The sequence below is a fragment of the Papio anubis genome, chromosome 1 (genome assembly GCF_008728515.1).
Source record: "Papio anubis isolate 15944 chromosome 1, Panubis1.0, whole genome shotgun sequence".
Taxonomy (NCBI): domain Eukaryota; kingdom Metazoa; phylum Chordata; class Mammalia; order Primates; family Cercopithecidae; genus Papio; species Papio anubis.
In genome coordinates this window covers 9,148,767-9,172,306 of record NC_044976.1, presented here as the reverse complement: position 1 = coordinate 9,172,306, position 23,540 = coordinate 9,148,767, and the positions used below count along the sequence as shown (strand labels likewise).

The window sequence follows — 23,540 nt, the reverse complement described above, 5'->3', positions numbered from 1 at the left end:
TGTGGTGGGCTGGGCAGAAAGAGCTCAGGAGCTCAGGTCTGGAAGGGGAGGTAAGCATGATGGAAACGGGCTCCAGGCTTGAGAAGTACAAGAGCCCAGAGGTGGGAAGAAACTTGGCATATACAAGGAACAAAAGGGCAGACAGAGTATCTGTGGTGTGAGAGTGACAGTGTTAAGAGTGGTTGGTAAGCAGCCAAAACATGTAAAGCCTTGGAGACTACAGTAAGACTAAGATTCTTTCATGCAATGGAAAGCCCCTGAGGACACTGATAAGATATGATTTATGCTTTTAAAAGATGATGTTGGTTGCTATGTGGACAATGGATTACAGGGGTCAAGAATAGAAGCAAAGAGACAAGTTAGGGTACTGCAGTACTCTCTATGAGAGAGGATGGTGGCACAATTAAGGCACCTCTGAGAAGGTGATATTTAAGGTAAAATCAGTATCATCATTCTGAGTTTTCCAGTTAGGCTGTTTTAGACATTAGAGGCTTGGCTCCTAATGGCAGATTATAATTAGCAAGCAATAGCCAGAAGGAAAATATCCACACCCAAGATGACACCCCAGTTGTTGACAACACTTAACTTAGCTCCTCACCACTAGCAGCACTGTATGGTCACAGTCTCATCAGCACAGAGTCACTACACATATCACACTGTAATCTTCCGTGTCACCCTACAAACGGTAGGAACACTGCAACTTTTCCATCAGTTTCTCCAACAGCAGAGGAATACAAAGTACCTGAAGGAAAAAGGTATGAGGCTGGAAGCAGACCAATTCAGGCATAACAATTCTCTGAAGTTCCAGATTTCATATTAAAAACTCATGTGGATTTTGTATTCTACCCCATGATGCATGATTACGTTGCTTCTAAACATTAAAAAATAATGTCAGGTACAAATTTTCATTGAGACCAGTGGTCCATTCCAGAAAAATATTCTGCTTTGTCCTGTTTCCTCTCTAGTGCACCACTGATACTCTGGGTGAAGAAAAGCAGAGGTTAAAGGAGAAAGAAAAGCTGCAGAGTCACTCAAAACTTTTTAGAAATTTAGTTTCTACCTTTATAAAGGGAAATAAATAATTTCATTTGAAAGAACTTCAAACCAAGAGTATGTAGAGAAAAAACTGAAAACACGGTTAAACTCAAATCAGAAAGTAATATCCTTATTCATCTTTTGTGAGAAAAGATTTTATGTAAGTGAAATGTGGCATAAAATAGGGCTGAAAGATCTCGTTTAGGACAGAATTTTGTTAAACAGAAAAGAGTAGCTAAAGCAAAAGCTTTAAAACTAATCAAGTCCACATAAAAATATTAAAAAGATTTAGTTTACAACCATCTTCACAAGAAAAAGCAATAAATAAAAGTCAAAACCAGGTTTAGTTAGCATTACCTTGCTTTCCTTTTCCCTCTTCCCAAATAGAGAGAAATCACACTCTTAAAAGATGACTTCAACTTTTATTGAATGAGGTCTTTATTTTATAACATTACAAACTAACACTCCCTTTCTGAAAAGGCAGATCTTACACTCAAAGACAATCTTCAAGCATTTTGTTGTTGTTGTTGTTTAAGAAATTGAGGGGGGAAATCCACAGTTTATTAACAAGAAGATTCAAAATTTCATTTTACAGTAATAATGGGACAACAACTAATACATTTCACAATCAAAAGTGGTTCAAGCTAAGAATATCTAGAACAGATTTTAAAATCTGGGAAAGATGACATAAACTGGACAATTATCAGTATTGCTCATCACAATTTTGGCTCTAACAGTACAGAACAAATGCTTGTTTCGCACTGCACCTAAGACGGCTCCTTCATTAAGGTTCACCAGGACACAGGCAGCATCCCCTCCTCCCAGTCATTTGTACAAATCATTAAGGCGAGCCTACAAAGGACCAGTAAGGCATTGGGGGCACAGCAGCTGACTGCAGGAAGTCTATGTAACTTCCCATAGTAAAACAGCCTTTAATGCAGACATAGGTGTGACAAATTCAGTGTTTTGTTTTTTTTCAGCGTCAACCTGCACCTAAAGCACAAAAGGTCACTCCAAGTCACTTCAATGTAATAAACAATTCCCATTCACCACATTACCAGTGAAGAGATAAATAATTCACTGGGCTAGAAGGAATCAGAAGCAGGAATATACTTTGGTTTAGACTTACTAAAGAGAATGTCTTTAACTCTCCAAGGAATACCATTCTGCTTTGTGACATTATACCAATTAATTAGGACTCCTCTATATTCCCATTAATGTCGGATCATTACATAACTTCAATAGCATAAACACTTTTTTCCCACTTTGCTACAATAATACCTAGGGATACTTCAACAATATAATAATGGTTTAAATTATGACCATTTCTCTTTGGCCTTGCGGTATTTAAGCTTAGAGAAAAATCACATTAAAAAAACAGGCCAGGTGCGGTGGCTCACGCCTGTAATCTCAGCACTTTGGGAAGCCGAGGCAGGTGGATCACCTGAGGTTAGGAGTTCAAGACCAGCCTGACCAACACGGTGAAACCCCATCTCTACTAAAAATACAAAAGTTAGCCAGGGGTGATGGCGCGCGCCTGTAGTCCCAGCTACTCAGCAGGCTGAGACAGGAGAATTGCTTGAACTTGGCAGGCAGAGGTTGCAGTGAGCTGAGATTGTGCCACTGCACTCCAGCCTGGGCGACAGAGCAAGACTGTCACAACAAAAACAAAGTAATATGGGCCATACCAAGAGCTCACAAAAGCATGGCACTAGTTACTTATTTAGTAAGAGATTCAATTTTATTCATACAAAGTTATTCTCTACGATAAGCATTTGCTCAGAAATGCATCATGGGACATACATAGCAGTCAATAAAATCTTAGTTAATTTCTTCCTGGTCGCCTGTGAAATTAAGGGATCCTTTAGCTATCTAAATATTTCAGCAACATGAGGACACCTGGGATTAACAGATGAAGCACAAATATAAACCCAATTCTTTGGAATATCACTGTGGACACAGTCCTTACCACAATCCACAGCTGTAAATGAATATATTATATAATTCTTCATTGTACAGTGTTACCTAATCACCAGCGGAGAGTAACTCATTCACTCCCATGAAAAGACCACTATAAGAATGAAAATATATGGACCTACCCTATGTTATCTCAAGTCAGGGAAATGAGAGCCCATTTTTGCTACAGAGTTGAAACCTGAATAATATAATAAAAATATATATATATATTTTTTAAGACAGGTTCTCACTCTGTTGCCCAGCCTGCAGTGCACTGGCTATTCATAGGCAAGATCCCATTACTGGTCAGCCTGGGAGTTTTGGCCTGCTCCATTTCCAATCTGGGCTGGGTTCACCCCTCCTTAGGCAAGTTTGTGGTTTCCCGCTTCAGGGAGATCACCATATTGATGCCAAACTTACACCCAACCGGCATAGTGCACCACAGCTCAGAATTCCTGGGCTCTAGGGATCCTGCTGCTTCAGCCTCCCAAGTAGCTGGGGCTGTAGGCGTGTGCCACCAAACCTAGCAATTATTATTTTTAATCTTAGAAAATAAATTGTGTCTAGAAAGGAATAGTTAGCACATTTATGTCTAAAGAGGAATAAAAAAGGACAACTGGGTTTACACAAAATGCATTGAAGTGACTGATTTGAAGCAGCCTCTCAAGTACATTCAAACCAAATGGCACAGGAGATTGTCATCTCAGTAAGTCAACCCATTACAGACATCATTTACCCATGTCTCATCTGCCATAAAACCTCAGTTGAAGACTTCAACTGTTCTAGCTATGAAAGCAAAAATATCTCTCAAAGCTTCTCTTTTTAAGGGGAAAAATATTAATTGGAAGCAACTTTCTGTGCATTAAGTACTTTCTTAGAGGCAAAGAAAAAATACTATGATTAAAAATAACGTGTTCTAATAAAGCACAGTGCCCACACGCAAAGGAAAAAAAAACATAATCACAATCTTTAAGGCTTCCTTGAATGCTAACTGCTATCTTGGCTGTAGTTTTTCACACCATTTGGAAGAAAAGTGTTTGACAGATGATTTCATGTGACTTAGGAATCTTCCAGAACATGAAGTCAGGCAATTTCAGACATCTCTGGCTCTTCACATTGCCTCTTAGAAAAGTTTTTGACAAACTCAAGAGATGAGGAACGATGTAGAAAAATAATTCTTTTCTTCCCATTAAAATCCATCTTTCTTAGTGGATTCTCCAGTGAGGCAAACTGAGACCACAACCAAACAAAATGAGGTATTGATACAATAAATGATCGATCATCAGGACTTCGCCTTCCTTGTTTGAGTGTCTACGAGCATTACTACTGCTAACCAAAGAATAGTTTATTATGTATCATCTCCTTTACTCCAAGCCCAACCAAAGTTAACTTTTATTTCACTATTTCATCAACTATTGGAAAAAAGCAGCACCACAGAGCCATATGCTGTAGCTTTGTCCCCATGTCCCACCTCTTCCCTCTCGGGCCAAATAACCTCCTTACAAACTATACAAGTTTTTTGTTGGTATTTCTGTTGGCATGATTTTGGTGAATAGTTCACTTTGTGTGCATGTGTGTCAAATGACACACTGAACTTCAAAATGCAAACCACAAACAGAATCCCAGACACAGTGCCAATTTATAGATTCTGGTATGACAAATTTCATACATATTCTGATACATTCAAAAGAAAAAAAACATTGTATGAGTTTCTTGTAAAATACAGAATAAAAGAAGATGTGGAAGTTCTGTGGAAGATGCAAAGCTATGTATGGCAAGATATGTTTGAAGACCTTTAGTTTTTGCTTATGAAAATTCTAATTATATTTTAAAAAGGGAACAGACATGGATGAGAAATCCAAAGTTGTGCCCACCCAGTTGCATGTTATTATTTTTAAACCAATTTCTAACATTTATGAAGAATAACAGACATTTAATTCTGCTTATCAAATTCTCCTTTTGAATGTCTGCATAAACTAAGAGGCAGGTCTTTCTGGATGTCAGATTAATTTATAGGCATTATAAAAACATAACAAACTTACATCAAGATGGGACAAGTCTGTGTAAGTAAGTATATTAATTATCTAGGCACTAAAAAGGAGGAACATTTCAGAAAAAGTTCTTGATGCTTTATCCAAAATTTCAAAAACTGCCCATTTATGGTATACAAGCAAAAGGGAGGTGTTGAAACTTTTACCAGTGTTTTGTCTTAACAATATAAAACCAGTTAATATTTATAATGTAAATAATAAGAACTCAAGGCCAAAGGTAGAACCAAATCAAATCACGAGCTAACACTGTCTGTTTCTTCCACCATGATTTCAAGTTTGTCCAGTAACTGATTTATACTGTGGTTTCTCGACCAGCTTTGAGATTGGGTGCTGAGAACTGTCTCCTCATCCGCGGAGGTGTCACAAACTGGCTACAGTGGCTGGGTTTGTCAGTCTGCCTCTGACAGGAAGTGGCCGCACTGCCCTCTAACTGACCTCCAGTGTTATAATTACAGTAAGACTGACGGTGTTGATGAATATGGCGCTTTGCCTGGAAAGTCTGCACATCAGCAGTGGGGTGACCACTGTGGGAGTTTAATGACTCCGCAGAGGCAGATGCCTGGCAACGCGTACTTTTCGGCTGGCCATTATTGAGAGAATTGCTTCTCCAACGTAGTTGAGGTGGCTGTTGCTGATTATTAATGTGCTGCTTGCTAACTTGGATATGATCTTGACTTCTCATTCCTTGAGAGCCCCATGGAAACTGGGGATCCTTAAAAGTTCCTTTACCCCCTTTTTCTTGGCTCTCTTCTTTATTCCCTTTCCTTGCTTCATCGTCTTTTGGAATCCTAAGCTCTATAACCTCATCTTCTGTTATGATGATATGTGTCCCAGGACTCCAAGAGTTTCTGTGTTTAGGGTTGCTCTTAAAGGGGAAGCGGGGCTTCCGGTTCTCAGGAGGGATGAATCTATGAGGTACATTCTGACGACGAAGCTGCTTTGTTATCTCCTGCTGTTGCAAGTTCTTAAACCGAATTTGCTCTTGCCTCATCCAACGCAGACGTCCACGTCTAAAAGCTGGATCCCCATTCATCAGCTGGGAAACACGTTCTTCTTTTGCAAGTTCTCCATTGTCTCCTTTACTTACATTATTCTCAGAGGTGCTACTAACACCAGCACCAACAGGCTCCTTTGCTTTGTGGTTTCCTGGGCTTTTCTGTTCCTGAGATCCAATCAGTGGCAAGACTTTTTCCATTTTGAGCATTTTATTTCTTAAGACTTTTATCTCCTCATCTTTCATGTTATTTTGCTTTTTGACTTCTTGCAAAATATCTTCCAGCTTGTCTATATGAACCTTGAGGTCATCTACATCAGTGCTGCCTTTCCCGGTGGCCATGACGTCTTCGATCTTCTCATCCCCAACACCGACGGTATCCCAGACGTCCCTGGCCACTGCCCTCCACGAGTCCCGCTCATTGGGGTCTTTCTTGCCATACATGGCACAAAGCTCCTTCATCTTGACAATGGCCAAGGCTTCAATCTCCTGCCGACTGTGCCTGAAGTCGTTGAGAGCAACCTCATAGCAAATCTCTTTGACAGCCTGAATTTTAAGATCTGAGATCGTGACCCACTTGGAATCTTTACTCAAGCGCCTTCTTTGGGGTATCTGATACATTTTAATTGGTTCACGTTTCTTCCCACTGCTGGGGAGGCCACATTTTTTAACAATGGTTTGCAACTTGCTGGGAGGTAGTTTTTCTCTCAGAGAAGTAATCAGTTTCCAGCTCTCTTCACACGACCTCTTGTCAGAATCGTCCCCGCTATCAGAATCCGCGTCCTTTGAAAAAACAAAATCAAAAAATGGCCCCAAAATAACCAAAATTAAAATGTAAAAAAGGAAAATTAAATTGAAGAAAAAGCAAGCAAAAAAGCCTTAACCAAATTTAAAAATAAAACCAAAAAAACTAAAAAACAAAACAAAACAAAAAACCCCTCAATAATGTGGAAGTCTATTAAGACATATGCCTATGTACATTTCTACTAATATAAAGATTTGCTTATTTGGTGTCCCTAATCCAAATTTCCACTTTCTGGCTTAAGTGATGAAATTTGCCACCAAATTTCTTAGGAGAAGTGACAACAGGGGTGAGTTTGTCACCCTATGGTCATTCAAAATTATTCAAATGGCGTGCCTTAACGACCTCACTATCTGAAGAAAATGAAGTAAAACCTAGGCCCCACACATCATGCTAACAACCCATGCAGACACTTCCCCACATTTGCCTTGGTTATTGCTGTTGCTTCTTCCAGAATCTCTTTCCCCCATGAGTGAGCACAGATGCCATACAAAGATGTGACGAGCAGGCGGATTAACAAAGGTTAGTAAGGCTGTAGGACGCCAGGTTTTGTTTAGCTTTACTAAAAAGAGCAGCCCTAGAAAAAAGTTAGAAGATGAGAATGTAGAAAAAGAAGCAGTCAAACAGGGATGATGTTAAAAATGCTAAGAATCCCTATTAGCAGACCATGTCAGTTCTTAGTCAACCAAACGTTTTCTTCTGTAAGACAAGAGGGTTTAAAAATCACCTTTCCATAAGCAGAGGATTTGCTATTTTTTGTCATGTTAAATTTATCCATTTCAATTGTACAATTACAATTAAAGTGTGTTATCTGGATAACCAGAAAGCTTTTTTTTTTTTTTTTAAAAAAAAAAAAGGATCCTCATAGCAGGTGTGTTTTGTCTTGTTTTTCACACACACAAATCAATAAATACCTCACCTCTAAAATTTTGAGAAATAAATTACCAGAACAAAAATTAAGATGGGCAAATATACTTCCACTGAATATAATTTAAAATTCCCCCAGTCACATTTTAGTAAGTACAACTTAGAGATATTTTCTATTTAGAAAGCCCAGGACATTTTTAGCTATTTGAGGAATATCACTTTAAGTGACAACTCTTCCAATAAACACATAAAACACAAAGATTATACTCTGGTTACATAAAATTGATCCACTTTAAAAGGTCCCTTTAACTCTGTCTTTCCAGCTGTCTTTGCACCATTGCCTCTTTTTCAGAAAACCTTACCTAGCCCTAAAACAGCAGCCTGACTTCACAACAACATAATTTCAAGGGCTGTTTAGATAATAACCAATAGCTCTTAACTAATACAAGCAGATCTTGATAACATGGATCTCTATGAAAGCAATGTTGGATTTAGAATTCCAAATAATAAGTGGGATTAGAAAGAATTTCTATCCGGGAGATAAAAGTTGCTGGGAAAAGAAAATACTCAGCTGCTCTGCCTATGAAGTAGCCATTCTTTATTCCTTTACTTTTTTTTTTTGAGACAGAATCTTGCTCTGTCACCCAGGCTGGAGTGCCCAATCTTGGCTCACTGCAACCTCCACCTCCTGGGTTCAAGTGATTCTCCTGCCTCAGCCTCCCAAGTAGCTGGGACTACAGGCATCTGCCACCACACCCACCTAATTTTTGCATTTTTGGTAGAGATGGGGTTTCACCATGTTGGCCCGGCTGGTCTTGAACTCCTGACCTCAGGTGATCCGCCCACGTCAGCCTCCCAAAGTGCTGGGATTACAAGGGTAAGCCACCACACCCAGCCTATTCCTTTACTTTCTTAATAAACATGCTTTCACTTTAAAAAAAAAAAAAAAAAAAAAAAAAAAAAAAAAAAAAAAAACCCCAACTCATAGATGAGCAGTTCAGGGCAGCCTAGTAAATGAAAATAGTTACTTCATAGTCAATCTTTTACTCACTGTGGTTACCAAAAACATTTCTAGAGGAGTTTGTTTGCTTGAAACTGATAAATAGTACCTTGCCTCCTAGACCAAAGTTTGTTGTTTTTGTTTGTTCCTTTGTTTGCTTTGTTTTTTGAGACAGGGACCCAAACAGGTCTCAAACACTTGCGCTCAAGTGATTTTCTTGCCTTAGCTGGGACTGCAGGCACACATCACCACACCTGACAAAACCAAAGATTTGCCTGTATAGTCACTTACTAAGGAACGAAAAAGTAACTTTCAACAATAATAATAATAATTTGGCCTCTGAATTTAAAAATCTTGCCACTGATTTGTATCATTTCTATTGACCTACAAATGAGTACTAAGTCCGTTTATAACTCCCACCTGTTTGATAACTTAGCAACAAAAGCTTGCTAAATTTATACAGACTCTACATTAATTTTTCTTTTCATTTTTAGTTTTAAAAATCAGAATGGCTAATTTTAAGTGATAAATATGACATTAATAAATATTAAAGAAAAAACTGTCTGACTCCTGAAGAGGATTTTTTGCAAATATGTATAAACTGAATTTTACAGAACATAAACAAATTCTCTCTGATTCTTTCTCACATAACTAACAACTATCACTTTTTTCCTGGCTGTTTTTCTTTTCCTCTTCAAATTGCTTAAGGATGAAATGAATATTACCTAATTCAGGAAATGACAAGTATTCTAAGAATTGTTTTAATATCATGTTTAAGAGACAAAAGTTATCTTTAAACTCTAAAATAAAATATAAATAAGTCTATATAAATCTAAAAGAACTCAAGTTAAATCTAGCAGCCGTCATTTTCTTTCTTTTTAAAATGCTGCCATTTTGACTGTGTAGAATACGTCCTCTTTAAAGTTCAAATGTATCACCCTGTCACATATTGATAGTGATACTAAAAACTATATGCAAAGTTTATGTGACATAAATCCTGTCTCCATGTCAAAAAAAGAAATGTTTATATTTATTTACATTATTATTATTATTATTATTTTTTGTTGAGACTGAACCTAGCTTTATCACCCAGGCTGGAGTACAGTTGTACAATCTTGGCTCACTGCAACCTCCGCCTGCTGGGTTCAAGCAATTCTCCTGCCTCAGCCTCCCAAGTAGCTGGGATTACAGGCGCCCGCTATGACGCCCTGCTAATTTTTGTACTTTCAGTAGAGACAGGGTTTCACTATGTTCTTCAGACCGGTCTCAAACTCCTGACCTCAAGTGATCTGCCAGCCCTGGCCTCCCAAAGTGCTGGGATTACAGGCGTGAGCCACCGCGCCCGGCCAAATTTTTAAAATATTTAGATTCATTTATTAAGGAGTTGGAAAAGCTACTAAGGTCTGGTCAATTCACATGTCACAAAATGATCCTTCGGCTTTCATTAAATGCCAAATGCAAAGTAGGCCTCCTAAAGAGACTCTGCAAGGAACTTATGCAAATAAGAAGAGGGAAGATCCCTAAACTGAATGTAAAAAGCAAGCAGAGAAAGGACCAGGGTATCCTAGAGCACTAACTGAAGAAAACGCTCAGCACCCTAACAATGTGAGGCATTTGGGAACTATCAGAATAGAAAACACATGAGCCTGAATTTCATTGTTTAATACTGACATTATGCAAAAAATGACTACATATGGTAAATATTAAATAAATATTTACTGATTAATAATTTCTTTGCATTCTCTCAATGTTTATTCACAGGGTGCATTAGAAATATATCTGTCAATTGACCAATACAGGGTAATATATAAAAACATTCAGTATTACTACTGGTAGATATTCTTCAGGCTAAAGTGTTAGCAATCAGCTCCTCCCTTAAGTCAAGAAATGAAAGTGGAAGAGACAGACCTTTGAGAGGAAAGCAAGTTCCTTGCTTTAAGGAGCTGCTCTTGAAATCCTGGCTTGCTTTCAGATACACAGAGCAAGCAACAACCAGAATCTGATTATCTGCAGGCTATATACATTCCCTAGAAACGGAATACGTCTTAGACATTCACTTTCTCTTTATTTAGTGGCAATCTTTATTTTAGGGCACAGAATGAACACCGACTCTTGGTTAGGGACAGCACCAGGCATCCTTATTCTGCCGTGCCTAGTTCCTCTAAGTGAGGTCCCCAGGATCAGGAGCACTGGCATCACCTAGGAGCTTGTTGGAAATGCACACTCAGGTCCCAACCCAGACTTACTCAATCAGTATCTACATTTTTTTTTTTTTTTTTGATGGAGTTACGCTCTTATTGCTCAGGCTGGAGTGCAATGGCGCAATATTGGCTCACTGCAACCTCCACCTCCTGGGTTCAAGCGATTCTCCTGCCTCAACCTCCTGAGTAGGTGGGATTACAGGTGCTCGCCACCACACCCAGCTACTTTTTTGTATTTTTAGTAGACACGGGTTTCACTATGTTGGCCAGGCTGGTCTCAAACTCCTGACCTCAGGTGATCCACCCACCTCGGCCTTCCAAAGTGCTGGGATTAGAGGCGTGAGCCACAGCGCCCAGCCAAGTTTTAGTTTCCTCAACTATAAACTGGAGGTAACATTACATATTTTACTTATACATATGCATAAATAAACAAAGAGGGTTGTTTTGAGGATCAGATAAATTGATGGATGTTAACGCTCTGTAAATTATAAAGCACTATACAAATATAAGGCATTATTGTTAATAATAGAGCTTAATTACACCTGTCTTCGTTTGATCTCTCACAGAGCATCAGAGGCATGTTATTAGAATGTACTACATTATTAAGATAAAAGACTTCTTCTTGTGTCACAAACTTTTCAAGCCACTAATCACATTGTAGCTAGTCCCTTCCGTTTTCATTAAAAATGTAATGCTAAAAAGGCCTCCTAAAGAGCCTCTGTCGGTAACACTGCTATTATCTTGCCCAAACCCTTGATTTATTCTTAAAATCCATTCTTTTTAGGGCTTTACTATAATTTACAAGATAACTAACTGGTTTAATCCATGCCCATGCCTGAGAACTGAGGTGCTCTGGAAAAGGTTGCTTTTGCTCAAGTCCTTCACTCTTCTGGCCCACTTAGCACTAGCCCCTTCTTTTCCAAAGCACAGAGCATGACTATAAGGCTGTAGTTTACTTGCTGTATTTTATACTACGGTAAGAAGCCAGTGCCTGAACTTTCTCCCTAATACCCCTTTACCTTAAAAGATAAGACTGAATCTTAAAAAATGAGAACTTCCTAAACTGCATCCACAGTATCCAAAGGTTAGTTATACTTTATTCTTACATACCAAATGAATGCTGAAAAGGTTCTTATAACCACGGCTTTGTTAACCAAAATTGGTTGTTTGGTTGGCTTTAAAAATGAAAATCTAACTAATGGATCAACTTATTTACTCATGTGATTCAGTTTCTATCAAATCTAGGAAATCAACTACCATTATAAAATGCTGAAGCCATTAGTATTATATCAATAGCTGGGACCTTAAACAGACTTTTTCCAGCTGCTCACCCAAATCCTCCTTCCCTCAAAGGAAGCAGCCCTTCTGTCCTGTCCGGGCTGGGTATGCAGCCTGTGCTCCCACCGCTACCACACATGCCACTGAGAACCTGATTGAGAATTCAGACTCCATGCAGGGGAACAGGAAAGGAGTAACACATGCAACTGTGCAGCAACACTTTTAGACACAGTTTAACTTAAAAAAAAAAAATCTGCCCAGCGTAAGAACAATCCCAAAGTCAGCCCAAGAGCAGAGAATTAGTACTATCAAGTGATCAGAAACAAAACCAAGGCAAACTCCCACCAAATTCAATATTCAGAGTTATTATCATTTAAAGAACCACCACTGATGCAAATTCCAAAACCACTATCAAGAGGCAAAGGCTACCAGAAAAGTTCTATTTCCTTAAAAAGCACTTGGTTGTAACAGAAAGATTTGGCTTTAAGACATAAAAAGCCCAAAAGAGTACCTCTATGGACTATTTTTTCAGGTTAAGGCTCCTGGGAGATTTAAGTTCATTCTCCATCAAGGAAATCAAAGAATAGTGCTTGGTATCCTTGAGAGAAGCAATTTGGGTGAGTGCTGCTCTGCGGAACAGGGAAAGTACGGGAACAAGCTGCCCTTTTCCCAACAGTTTAGCAGATTCAGGACTCCTACCAGTCTCTGCTGCTCCAAAAGAAGATCTGCTTCTTCCTTCTCCTTTTTGTATAAGATCTCCATTTCCTGTAGCCTAGAAGTAAAAAAAAAAAAAAAATTCAAGAATGCTAATAATATTACATGTTTAAAAGAAGGAACAGTCATGTGGGCTGCGTAACTGCATTACCTTTTCTCCATCTCTTGTTTCATATCAATTCCTTGTTTTTCCAGAAGCTCTCTCTGGGCAAATGTCCAGTCCACAGGCTCAGACGGGGTCTCAGCAGAAGGAGTCTTCTCTCGCTCAGCTCGTGCTTGTTCCGGGTGGTTAAAGCGGAAAACATGGTTTTTACCCATGATGATACGGTTTCCTAGCACAAAACAGAAAAATAGGGTTAAGAAATAATTTTTAAAATATATAGTATATATTTAATAACCTCACCCCTCCCTCATGTGAAAAGACAGCTTTCAGAGCTGTTGTTTTTACAAGAACAAAAATCCTAATGCTATTACTTCATCCTTTAAACAGCCAAAAAATTAGAGTGGTCACAGAAGCCATGTGCACATTGCTGAAGACAGCAGAACTCTCCCAGTCTCACCTGAGCGCAGCTGAACAGGCTGGGACACCCTCTTGCCATTTACGTAGGTTTCTGAGCGTTCACAGGGCTCTAAGGTCACGATAACTAAGAGGAACACAAACTAATGTTATCATCACAAACCACTGGAATCAAATAATGGAAAGCAGTTGCTTATCAGGATTTGTGGTAAGTAGAATAAATCCCTGCAATCAATCAAGTGGCTGAAGTTGTCTACACTGTAGTTCATTTTGGGGTACCAGAACTAGTTCCAATAGAAGAGGCTATCTGGGGCTATGGCTAACACAGGAACATTTAACTCTATTTGATAAACCTAAGAAGATGATAGGAAATACTAGTTTCAGTGATCTCTGACAGTTCAGTCAATAAAACTCAAGACTGCCAGAAATTGTAAGGATGAGACATAGGTAATAACCAGAAACTAAAGATTGAAAAGCTAATATTTTGATAAGGGAATGAGTGAATTATATAACACAAAAATATCATTAAATTGTTGTTGTTTTAATAACCCAGGCAAAAATCAAGACTGACTTTTTCCTCCCTTTTAGATAAAAATAAATTCTGCTGGGTTAAGACTTAATGTCCTTCAAATCTCCTATTATCCAGGATATTTGCTATTTTCTTACTTTTCTATTAAATAATTAACATTCCAGACCAAGCCTAATTGCCTATGTCCTTCTCAGTTCTTGGCAGTTACAAAAGGGCTTCTTTTGTCCAAGCTATTTTCATGTAAAGTAGCCTTGTCCATCTCTGCATTCATAAGCAGCCTATGTCTCTCCATTTTTCAGAATTAGACTGTATAAGAAAGAATTACTGATAGACAGAGAATACAAAGTCTTAAGGATTTCTCCGAATATAAAATGAAAAGGTTGCTGCTGAAGCTCCAGCCAGGAATGCTCACCTTCCCCGCTGTTGTTTCTCTCACTCCGGAAGATACAATGCTCTTCTTTAATGTGAGCCCCGCTCAGCACTATGTCCTGGCGCCGCTCAGCATCTGCTTGGCCAACCCTGAACACAAGAGAAAAGTGTTTCCCAGGGAAATTCAGACACAGAAAGCACTACAAACAATGAACCTCTTTATTGCAAAGAATATCCTTTGGTATGCACAAAAAAGGTATTGCCTTGTTGCATCAGAAGCTTTCAACTACAAATTCTATCCTCACATATGAGCAACCTCTCTACATCAGAATAAGAAACAAGGAGCACTGATACACCAATGTAACTCACACAGTACTATAAAAAGACATGAGTCAAATAAAATCTCTAAGGAATGTATATTTGTTAAAGGAAAAAAATTTATTTAGGGTCTTCAGAGAAAAACTACATGTTAACTGGCTCCACTGGCAAAAACACATTATTTGGAAAGAGAGGATAGTTTGTAACTATTTCAGACAAAAAATACAGCAAATCATCACATTAATTTTTTCAACTCCTTCCCTTTAGTTATTCAATTATCTAAGAGGGGGAAAAAACATGAAGTGACCAAAACAAGAAAGAAATATACCTTGTAATTCCATCTTTGATGTAATAAAGTAGGCACTCAGACATTAGTGGGTCTTCATTGAGGTTAACAAGATGTGGGGTCTGAAAAAGATTACAGATGATCAATTTGGAGCAGCGCACCACGAGAGAGCTGTGGTAACAACAGGGGCCTACAGGAGTTCAGGCTTCTCCAACTCTCCACGGAGCCTAAAGAGGGATTTCTTTTTATCCCTAGTTGTGGTTCCATAATAAAGAGAAAGCACTCTCTTTAGACTTCACCAAATGGAACCAATGCATTCTATTTTATTTTAATTAATTAATTAGAGACAGAGTCTCATTCTGTCTGGAGTGCAGTGGCCTGATTTTGGCTCACTGCAACCTCCACCTTCCAGGTTCAAGTGATTCTCCTGTCTCAGCCTCCCAAGTAGCTGGGATTACAGGTGTTCGCCACCACACCTGGCTAATTTTTCTATTTTTAGTGGAGACAGGGTTTCACCATGTTGGCCAGGCTGGTCTCGAACTCCTGACCTCAGTGATCCACCCTCCTTGGCCTCCCAAAATGTTAGGACTATAGAAGGTAGCCACTGTGCCTGGCATTCTATTTTAAAACATGAGTTCTGGGATTAAAAAAACAAGACCCAATTTTTGATAAGATCAAAGCACAAGGAAAAAATGAGGACAGGCCAATTCTCTGAATGGAATAATTATAATTTTTGTAAATGCCTGGGCAAAAATCTTAAGAAATATTTACTTTTATTAAAATGTCCTCATACCCCCCTACCACTTCCCACTATAATTTTTATCAGTTCTTCTATGATCCCAGTTATTAATTTATTAGTCTTTACCTTAAAAGACTTTAGTACATTAGTCTTTACCTTAAAGAAAAAATTAAAATTACTGATATTCGATAATATAAACATCTTCTAACAATCCTCTTCATCTAATTCTAATATTTCTAAAATCTTTTTTAAAAAACCAACCTTCTTCGGTGAAAATACCCCACTGGAATCCAAAAATAAGTCACATGGTCTTGAAGCCAAAATCTACTCAAGAGAGTGCCAGCAAATGTGGAAGAATGAAAGAAGAGTCAGATGAGGGGGTAAGAAAAGGGACTATAAAAGATGGTTAAAGAGAAATTTGAAAAACCTCCACATCTTCTCAACTAGCATCCACCTTTGCAGTTGAAGAACTTGACTGGTTTGAGAAAGTCAAAGCCCTTTATGGGTAGCATTCTTTAAAGCACATCATGATTTGAAAAATGGAATCTCAGAAACAGGTCCTAAGACTGAGTTTGGATGTGGTCACTGGTATATCCCTTCCTTTCATGAAGAAGTCTAGAAAGCTAAAGCAAAAATTAAAGTAAGAAAAAGCTTTGGAAACAGAGATCTCACTTTGGAATTCCACGCAGTTTACATCTCAACATTTGTTCAAGTTATTTATGATTTATGTTAAATGCCATAATATATTCACTAGTTGTTATAACAAAAATTTTCCAGCCAGGGGCAGTGGCTCACACCTGTAATCCCAGCACTCTGTGAAACTGAGGTGGGCGGATCACGAAGTCAAGAGATCGAGACCACCCTGGTCAACATGGTGAAACCCTGTCTCCACTAAAAATACAAAAATTAGCTGGGCGTGGTGGCACGCACCCGCAGTCCAGCTACTCGGGAGGCTGAGCCAGGAGAATCACTTGAATCTGGAAGGCGAGGCTGCAGTGAGCCAAGATCGCACCACTGCACTCCAGCCTGGAGACAGAGCGAGACTCCATCTCAAAAAAAAAAAAAAAAAAAAAAAAAAATCCTTACAGGTTTAACACTGTAAGATGTTATAAAATACCTTTAGATATATGCATAGGAACAATTAAATTCCACCAAAACTGTAACTGCTAAAATCTATATAATCATAAGTAACATATCTGAATAAACGCATGTCTTACTGAAGGAAAACTATTAAAACTGTGGAAACCACTAACCTTTCATAATATAAACATATAAAACACTTACTGTTCTATTATACAATATGCATCTAAAATGTCTTTACATCAGTCTTTTCTGTTGAAAATAACACATTGGAATTTGAAAAGAAAAAAAAAAGTTACGTGGCCACAATAGAAAAACCTGACCAGAAGAATTGTAGCGAAAACCACGGGAATATTTCATATCACATAAAAGTACCAATTCAAAACTCACCACCCCTTGTATCCTAACTTAGAGAGATCATCATCAGAACCTGGGTATAAAGATGTTTAAGTCTCCAATAGCCAATGTAAGGTCACTTGAAATAAAGGATAATTTACTAGTAGCATAAAATCATGCTTTATACATCAATATATGTTCTCCTATTCTCTGACACATAAGCATGCAAAATAACCATTCGATAGCCATTTTCCAGTATCCAACAATAAGTTGCAACTTAGTTTAATAAAAAAACAAAAAAAACCCCTTACTATTCTAATTAGCTAAAAGCTACCTAACTACGTTATAACTATGATTATGTAAAAAGGAAGGTAACTATGGGAGACACTTTTTTAAAAATGAAGAAGGAAGCAGAGGAGTCTAGAAGGACAGGGAAAGGAATTGCTTTACTCAGTACAAGGGTTGTCTATAATACAAATTGCAGAAGCAAATGGAAGCAGTATTCTTCTCCACAAACCTGTACAGCTGAAATTGGTTCCAAAAAGTTATAAAGCAGGGTAGACGACTTCTGTGGGAAAATCTACATGAAAGAGTAGCCAAAACTGAAAGTATGCTAGGTTAGGCTGGGAATTGAAGAGAAAGCAACAAATAAAGATGACTAAACAAACTGAATCATGGCCAAAAGTTACAGATATATTGCCTTAGGCTTTTTCTTTGGTAAATAGTAAACAAGATAGGCATTTTAAAAATAGGCTGCCTTTGTACTATAAGACCATGCTTTAAGATGAAATCAGAAATATCTGAAATTTAGGCAAGTATCAAGATAATAAGGGGGAGACAGAGTAGGTCCTGAAAGACATGAAGTGCCCCAGTAACAAAGACAAACAAAAAGTGTCTCTGTCTGATTAGGTTTCACAACATTGTTTCCTACCTTTTTAGGTGAGAAAACCCCTAGGGTTCCTCCATCTTCCCGAATGGCAACTCCCATCTCAGCCAACAAAGCCTCTCTAGGAAAAAAAACAGGTAAATCAGAATACTAATACCAAAATGTCAATTAAATCAGTCTAATACGAATTGGAAAATAAAGCCTGCAAAGCAAAAACAACTGGCCATGTTTATAGTCAATAACGCAAACATAAAATAATGTGCTTACCTCTCATCATTAATGAGAAGTTATCTCTAAAAGCAATATCACATTCAAAATAAATTAAAACTTGGTCAAAGTTATATTCACTGAGATAAGAAATTTGTCTCAACTGACTTTGGAGATAGTCAATAATTCATAAACGATATGCATATTAATATAAAAAAGAAAAGGCTATTCCTTTTTTTTTTTTTTCCTTGAGACAGAGTCTTGCTCTGTCACCCATGCTGGAGTGCAGTGGCACCATCTCGGCTCACTGCAAGCTCCGCCTCCCGGGGGTCATGCCATTCTCCTGCCTCAGCCTCCCGAGTAGTTGGGACTACAGGTGCCCACCACCACGCCTGGGTAATTTTGCATTTTTAATAGAGACGAGGTTTCGACGATAGCCAGGATGGTCTCGATCTCCTGACCTCATGATCTGCCTGACTCAGTCTCCCAAAGTGTTGGGATTACAGGCGTGAGCCACCGCGCCTGGCCAATATGTTCTATTTTCTATGAATCCCTAGCAACAGGTAATATGGTAACTATTAAACCTGTGACTCCCTAGAGAATATTTAAATACGTAGATGTCATTTCAAAGCATAAATTCAACTGGCCATAAATCCCTGTCCATTTTATTTGGTTTCGTTTTGTGTTTTAAAAGGGCAGATTCTTCTATTTTAATTTACATTTTATCTTTTCTTACTATAAAGTAATCCACATCCCCTAGAAAACTTAGAAACATTTCCAGATTTTAACCTCCTGACCTCTCCATTCTGATGGCCTCTGTTTTACGAAGCTTCTCTTCCCAAGTTTCATTCAACTCAGCAATAATCTTCTCTGATTCCTAAGGAAGGAAGTGCACAGTTAAAGGGGCAAAGACTCTTATAATTTAACAAACCATGCTAGAAAAGCAAGAAGCAAATCATGCCCTTTGAGGAAACAGGCCAGAATTAAAAGTAATGAGATTTGTATGTTATTAATATGTAAGATAAGAATCATAAAGACTAGACCTAAAACTGAATCAACCCCAAACAAATAAATCCTCTAAGTCTTTTTTTTTTGAGACGGAGTCTTGCTTTGTCACTAGGCTGCAGTGGCGTGATCTTGGCTCACTGCAACCTCCACCTCTGAGGTTCAAGTGATTCTCCTGCCTCACCCGAGTAGCTGGGACTACAGGTGTGTCCCACCACACCCAGTTAATTTTTGTATTTTTAGTACAGATGGGGTTTCACCATGTTGGCCAGGATGGTCTCAATCTCTTGACCTCGTGATCCACTCGCCTCAGTCTCCCAAAGTGCTGGGATTACAGGCGTGAGCTACCGTACCAACCGATCCTCCAAGTCTTAATAAAAATATCTTAATAGGCTGGGCACAGTGGCTCACGCCTGTAATTCCAGCACTTTGGGAGGCCGAGGCAGGCGGATCACAAGGTCAGGAGTTCGAGATCAGCTTGGCCAACACAATGAAACCCCGTCTCTACTAAATATACAAAAAAAATTAGCAAGGCATGGTGGTGCCCACCTGTAATTCCAGCTACTTAGGAGGCTGAGGCAGGAGGGCAGGAGAATGGCTTGAACCTGGGAGGCAGAGGTTGCAGTGAGCCAAGATTGCACCACTGCACTCCAGCCTGGGTGACAGAGTGAGACTCCATCTCAAAAAAACAAAACAAGAAAAAAAACACCTTAATAGTGACTCTGTCTATATGTATCTGTGTGTGTGTGTGTTAGAGGAGGAAGGGTAATATTAACATTCCAAAATGAAAGATACTTTTTCTGACAACCACTTCGATAAAAGAATAAAGGCCGGGCGCGGTGGCTCACGCCTGTAATCCCAGCACTTTGGGAGGCCAAGGCAGGCGGATCACGAGGTCAGGAGATCGAGACCATCCTGGCTAACACGGTGAAACCCCATCTCTACTAAAAATACAAAAAATTAGCCGGGTGTGGTGGCAGGCGCCTGTAATCCCAGCTACTCAGGAGGCTGAGGAAGGAGAATGGCGTGAACCCGGGAGGTGGAGCTTGCAGCGAGCAGAGATCACGCCACTGCACTCCAGCCTGGGTGACAGAGCGAGACTCTGTCTCAAAAAAAAAAAAAAAAGAATAAAGTTCCCAAAGGTATTTACTGCTTTTGTTTCACTACAATTTCGCCATAACACAATAACCTCCTGAATACAACCCAACAGTCAACATAGAAAGATTTAGTATTAAATCTCATCTGAAGGCACACAGCCACTGAAGTGACAATTTACCAATCACTAGCTGAGTGTTTACACTTACATAAATATAAGAACCTAATTCATACGGGGCTTAAAACCTAGATAACAGATTGATAGGTGCAGCAAACCACCATGGCACATGTGTTCCTACGTAACAAACCTGCACATTCTGCACATGTATCCTGGAACATAAAGTAAAATTTTAAAAATATGCAAATTAATTAATTAAATTTAATTTAATTTTAAGAGAACCAAAACATGTTTCCTGCTCTCAAGGAGGTTACTATATACTAGAGAGACAAGTAAGTGATGATTTATTCATTCAATACTTACATATAACCCCATTACATATCAAGCCTTGTTCAAGGCACCTATGGATATGGCAAAGAACAAAATCTCTGCCTTCATAAGATTTACATCATAGTAAGGAGACTGATATAATCCTATTCATTTATTTATTTATTTTCTTTGTTTGTTTGTCTGTCTGTTTGACACAGAGTCTCATTCTGTCATCCAGGCTGGAGTACAGTGGTGTGATCTTGGCTCACTGCAACTTCCACCTCCCGGGTTCAAGCAATTCTCCTGTTCCAGCCTCCCGAGTAGCTGGGACTGCAGGTGCCCACCACTATGCCCGGCAAGTTTTTGTATTTTTAGTAGATACGGGGTTTCGCCATAATTGGTCAGGCTGGTCTTAAACTCCTGACCTCAGGTGATCCGCCCGCTTCAGCCTCCCAAAGTGCTGAGATTATAGGTGTGAGCCACCATGCCCAGCCATGATATAATCCATTTTAATCAATAAGTACACAGTATGTCAGATAGTGGCAAGTGCTCCAGAGAAAAAGCAACAAAAGGAAAGACCACACGGGGAAGGGTAGGTGAGGGAGTGATCTGAAGTGAGGTTGTCAAGACAGGCCTCACAGACTCAGTGATACGTGAGCAGAGATCAAAGAAGAGCAGAAGCTGCCATGTGGGTATGCTGGGAGTGGGAAAGTACCTGGAGTTTTCCAGGAATAATTGTGATGCTAGAGCAGTATGTCTGAGGATTGAGAATGGATACAGTAGGAGATAAGAGAACAGTGTACTAAGAGCTAGAACTGGAGTATTCATAGGTCTCTGTAACATAGGTGAATCAAGGCTGAGTGAGGTCCAGACAGAGAAATGAAGGACAAGTAGCAATTAACTAGACAAAGAATGGAAGGAAAAGGAGTACAAAAAAGTGGGACAAGCATATGCCAAAACAGGTGAAAATGCTGGTCATGGAGACGAAGTAAGAAAGTCAGGCCGGGCGCGGTGGCTCACGCCTGTAATCCCAGCACTTTGGGAGGCCGAGGTGGGCGGATCACAAGGTCAGGAGATCGAGACCATCCTGGCTAACATGGTGAAACCCCGTCTCTACTAAAAATACAAAAAATTAGCCAGGCGCAGTGGCAGACGCCTGTAGTCCCAGCTACTCAGGAGGCTGAGGCAGGAGAATGGCGTGAACCCAGAAGGCGGAGCTTGCAGTGAGCCAAGATCGTGCCACTGCACTCCAGCCTGGGGGACAGAGCAAGACTCTGTCTAAAAAAAAAAAAAAAAGAAAGTCAGATGATGATAATGAAATGATAGTAATGATGCTAACAGTGATTAACAAGGAAAAGTGTTATATGTTATAGTTCATCAAACACTTCAATGTATGATTCATATAACAGGTCACTAAAGAAGCCTGTGGCCCCAAAACATAAATATCTACACAGAAAGGACTTGTGAGTAATACAATAAACCTTAAGTTGTCTAGTGTTTGATTTTCTGAATCTCTTGGACTTCCAGAATATTATATGATTGGATGTCACCTCAAAACAAAAAAACATACCAAAGGCAAAGGAACACGTGAAAAAAGCAAGAATGAAGATTCAAGGCAGCAGCTGCAAAAGCAAAGTAGTATATGAGTTTGGTGGAACAAATAAGAGGGGATGACTTAAAATAAAATTTAAAAAAAGAAAACGAAAGATGAAGAACAACAGAACAACAACAACCAGCAAAGGCAGGCAAAGAGTAAAACAAATTAAAGAAGGAACCTGGGCATCAGTAAGGTTTACATCAAGGCAGCCATGTAGAAGGTACTTTTTCAGAAAAGAGTTACACTTACAAAGTGGAAGAAGCTAGAACAAGTCTGTGGTTGGGGTGGCAAGGTGATAAAAAAACACCTGAAATGGCTCTCATTAGGCTTCAGAACACACATAGAGGCTGAAAGGCTAAACAGCTACCTGAATGGCATCTCTACAGTCCTCAGCAGAAATGATTACCATGCAGTGCACGTGCCGCTCCACGAGTGGAGAACCAAAGTGTCATGCTAGAGGGCCAGCAAGCAAGACAAATCCACACAATTCCGCAAGGAATGAGAAGGCCAAGGACCAAGTTTTCAATAGTTTATCTATAAAGCACCACAAAAGTTATTCAACAATCACTAAGAGTGGTATTAAATGCTTCTGCATAAGTGAGCTATGACTGCACCACTACACTCCAGCCTGAGTAACACAGTGAGCACCTCTTTAAAAAAAGAAAATGCTGGCCAGGCATGGTGGCTCACACCTGTAATCCCAGCACTTTGGGAGGCCAAGGCGGGCGGATCATGAGGTCAGGAGATCGAGACCATCCTGGCTAACATGGTGAAAACCTGTCTCTACTAAAACTACAAAAAATTAGCCGGACGTGGTGGTGGCACCTGTAGTTCTAGCTACTCAGGAGGCTGAGGCAGGAGAATGGCGTGAACCCCAGAGGCGGAGCTTGCAGTGAGCCAAGATTGCACCATTGCACTCCAGCCTCGGCTACAGAGTGAGACTCCGCCTCAAAAAAAAAAAAAAAAATGCTTTTGCATATGACTGCTTTTTTCCTTTTTCTTTTCCTCCCAGCCCCAACCTGCATATGATTTTAAATAGACAAGTATAAGACAAGCTGATGACATAACCTACATAATTTTAAGGTCTATTAAAGATAGCTGGGTAGAAATCTATACAGTCTTCTCAAAGTGAAAACCTTCAACAAACAGGACAATAGGATGCACCCGACCTAACCAAGGTATCTTGACTAGTACTTATCACAGTGCGGTCCACAAACCACTGTTGATTATGGAATACAAACTGACATGAGA

The 23,540-nt window shown here is 39.3% G+C and overlaps 1 protein-coding gene across 9 annotated transcripts in view; it reads right to left on the bottom strand.

Moving 5' to 3' along the window:
- Positions 1-23,540, bottom strand: part of KIF1B (kinesin family member 1B) — a 175,154-nt gene that overhangs the window by 75,318 nt on the left and 76,296 nt on the right. For 8 of the 9 annotated variants that reach the window (XM_021941628.2, XM_021941811.2, XM_021941579.2 and 5 more), the window contains 7 exons: positions 18,963-19,042; positions 18,004-18,079; positions 14,960-15,039; positions 14,357-14,463; positions 13,459-13,542; positions 13,050-13,230; positions 12,884-12,956 (listed from right to left, as the gene is read on the bottom strand). In XM_021941628.2, coding sequence (XP_021797320.1) covers positions 12,884-12,956; positions 13,050-13,230; positions 13,459-13,542; positions 14,357-14,463; positions 14,960-15,039; positions 18,004-18,079; positions 18,963-19,042 — 681 coding nt within the window. Of the gene's footprint in view, positions 1-1,449; positions 6,820-12,883; positions 12,957-13,049; positions 13,231-13,458; positions 13,543-14,356; positions 14,464-14,959; positions 15,040-18,003; positions 18,080-18,962; positions 19,043-23,540 lie in introns of those variants that run through there. The other variant, XM_031669296.1, reaches the window with a different exon arrangement.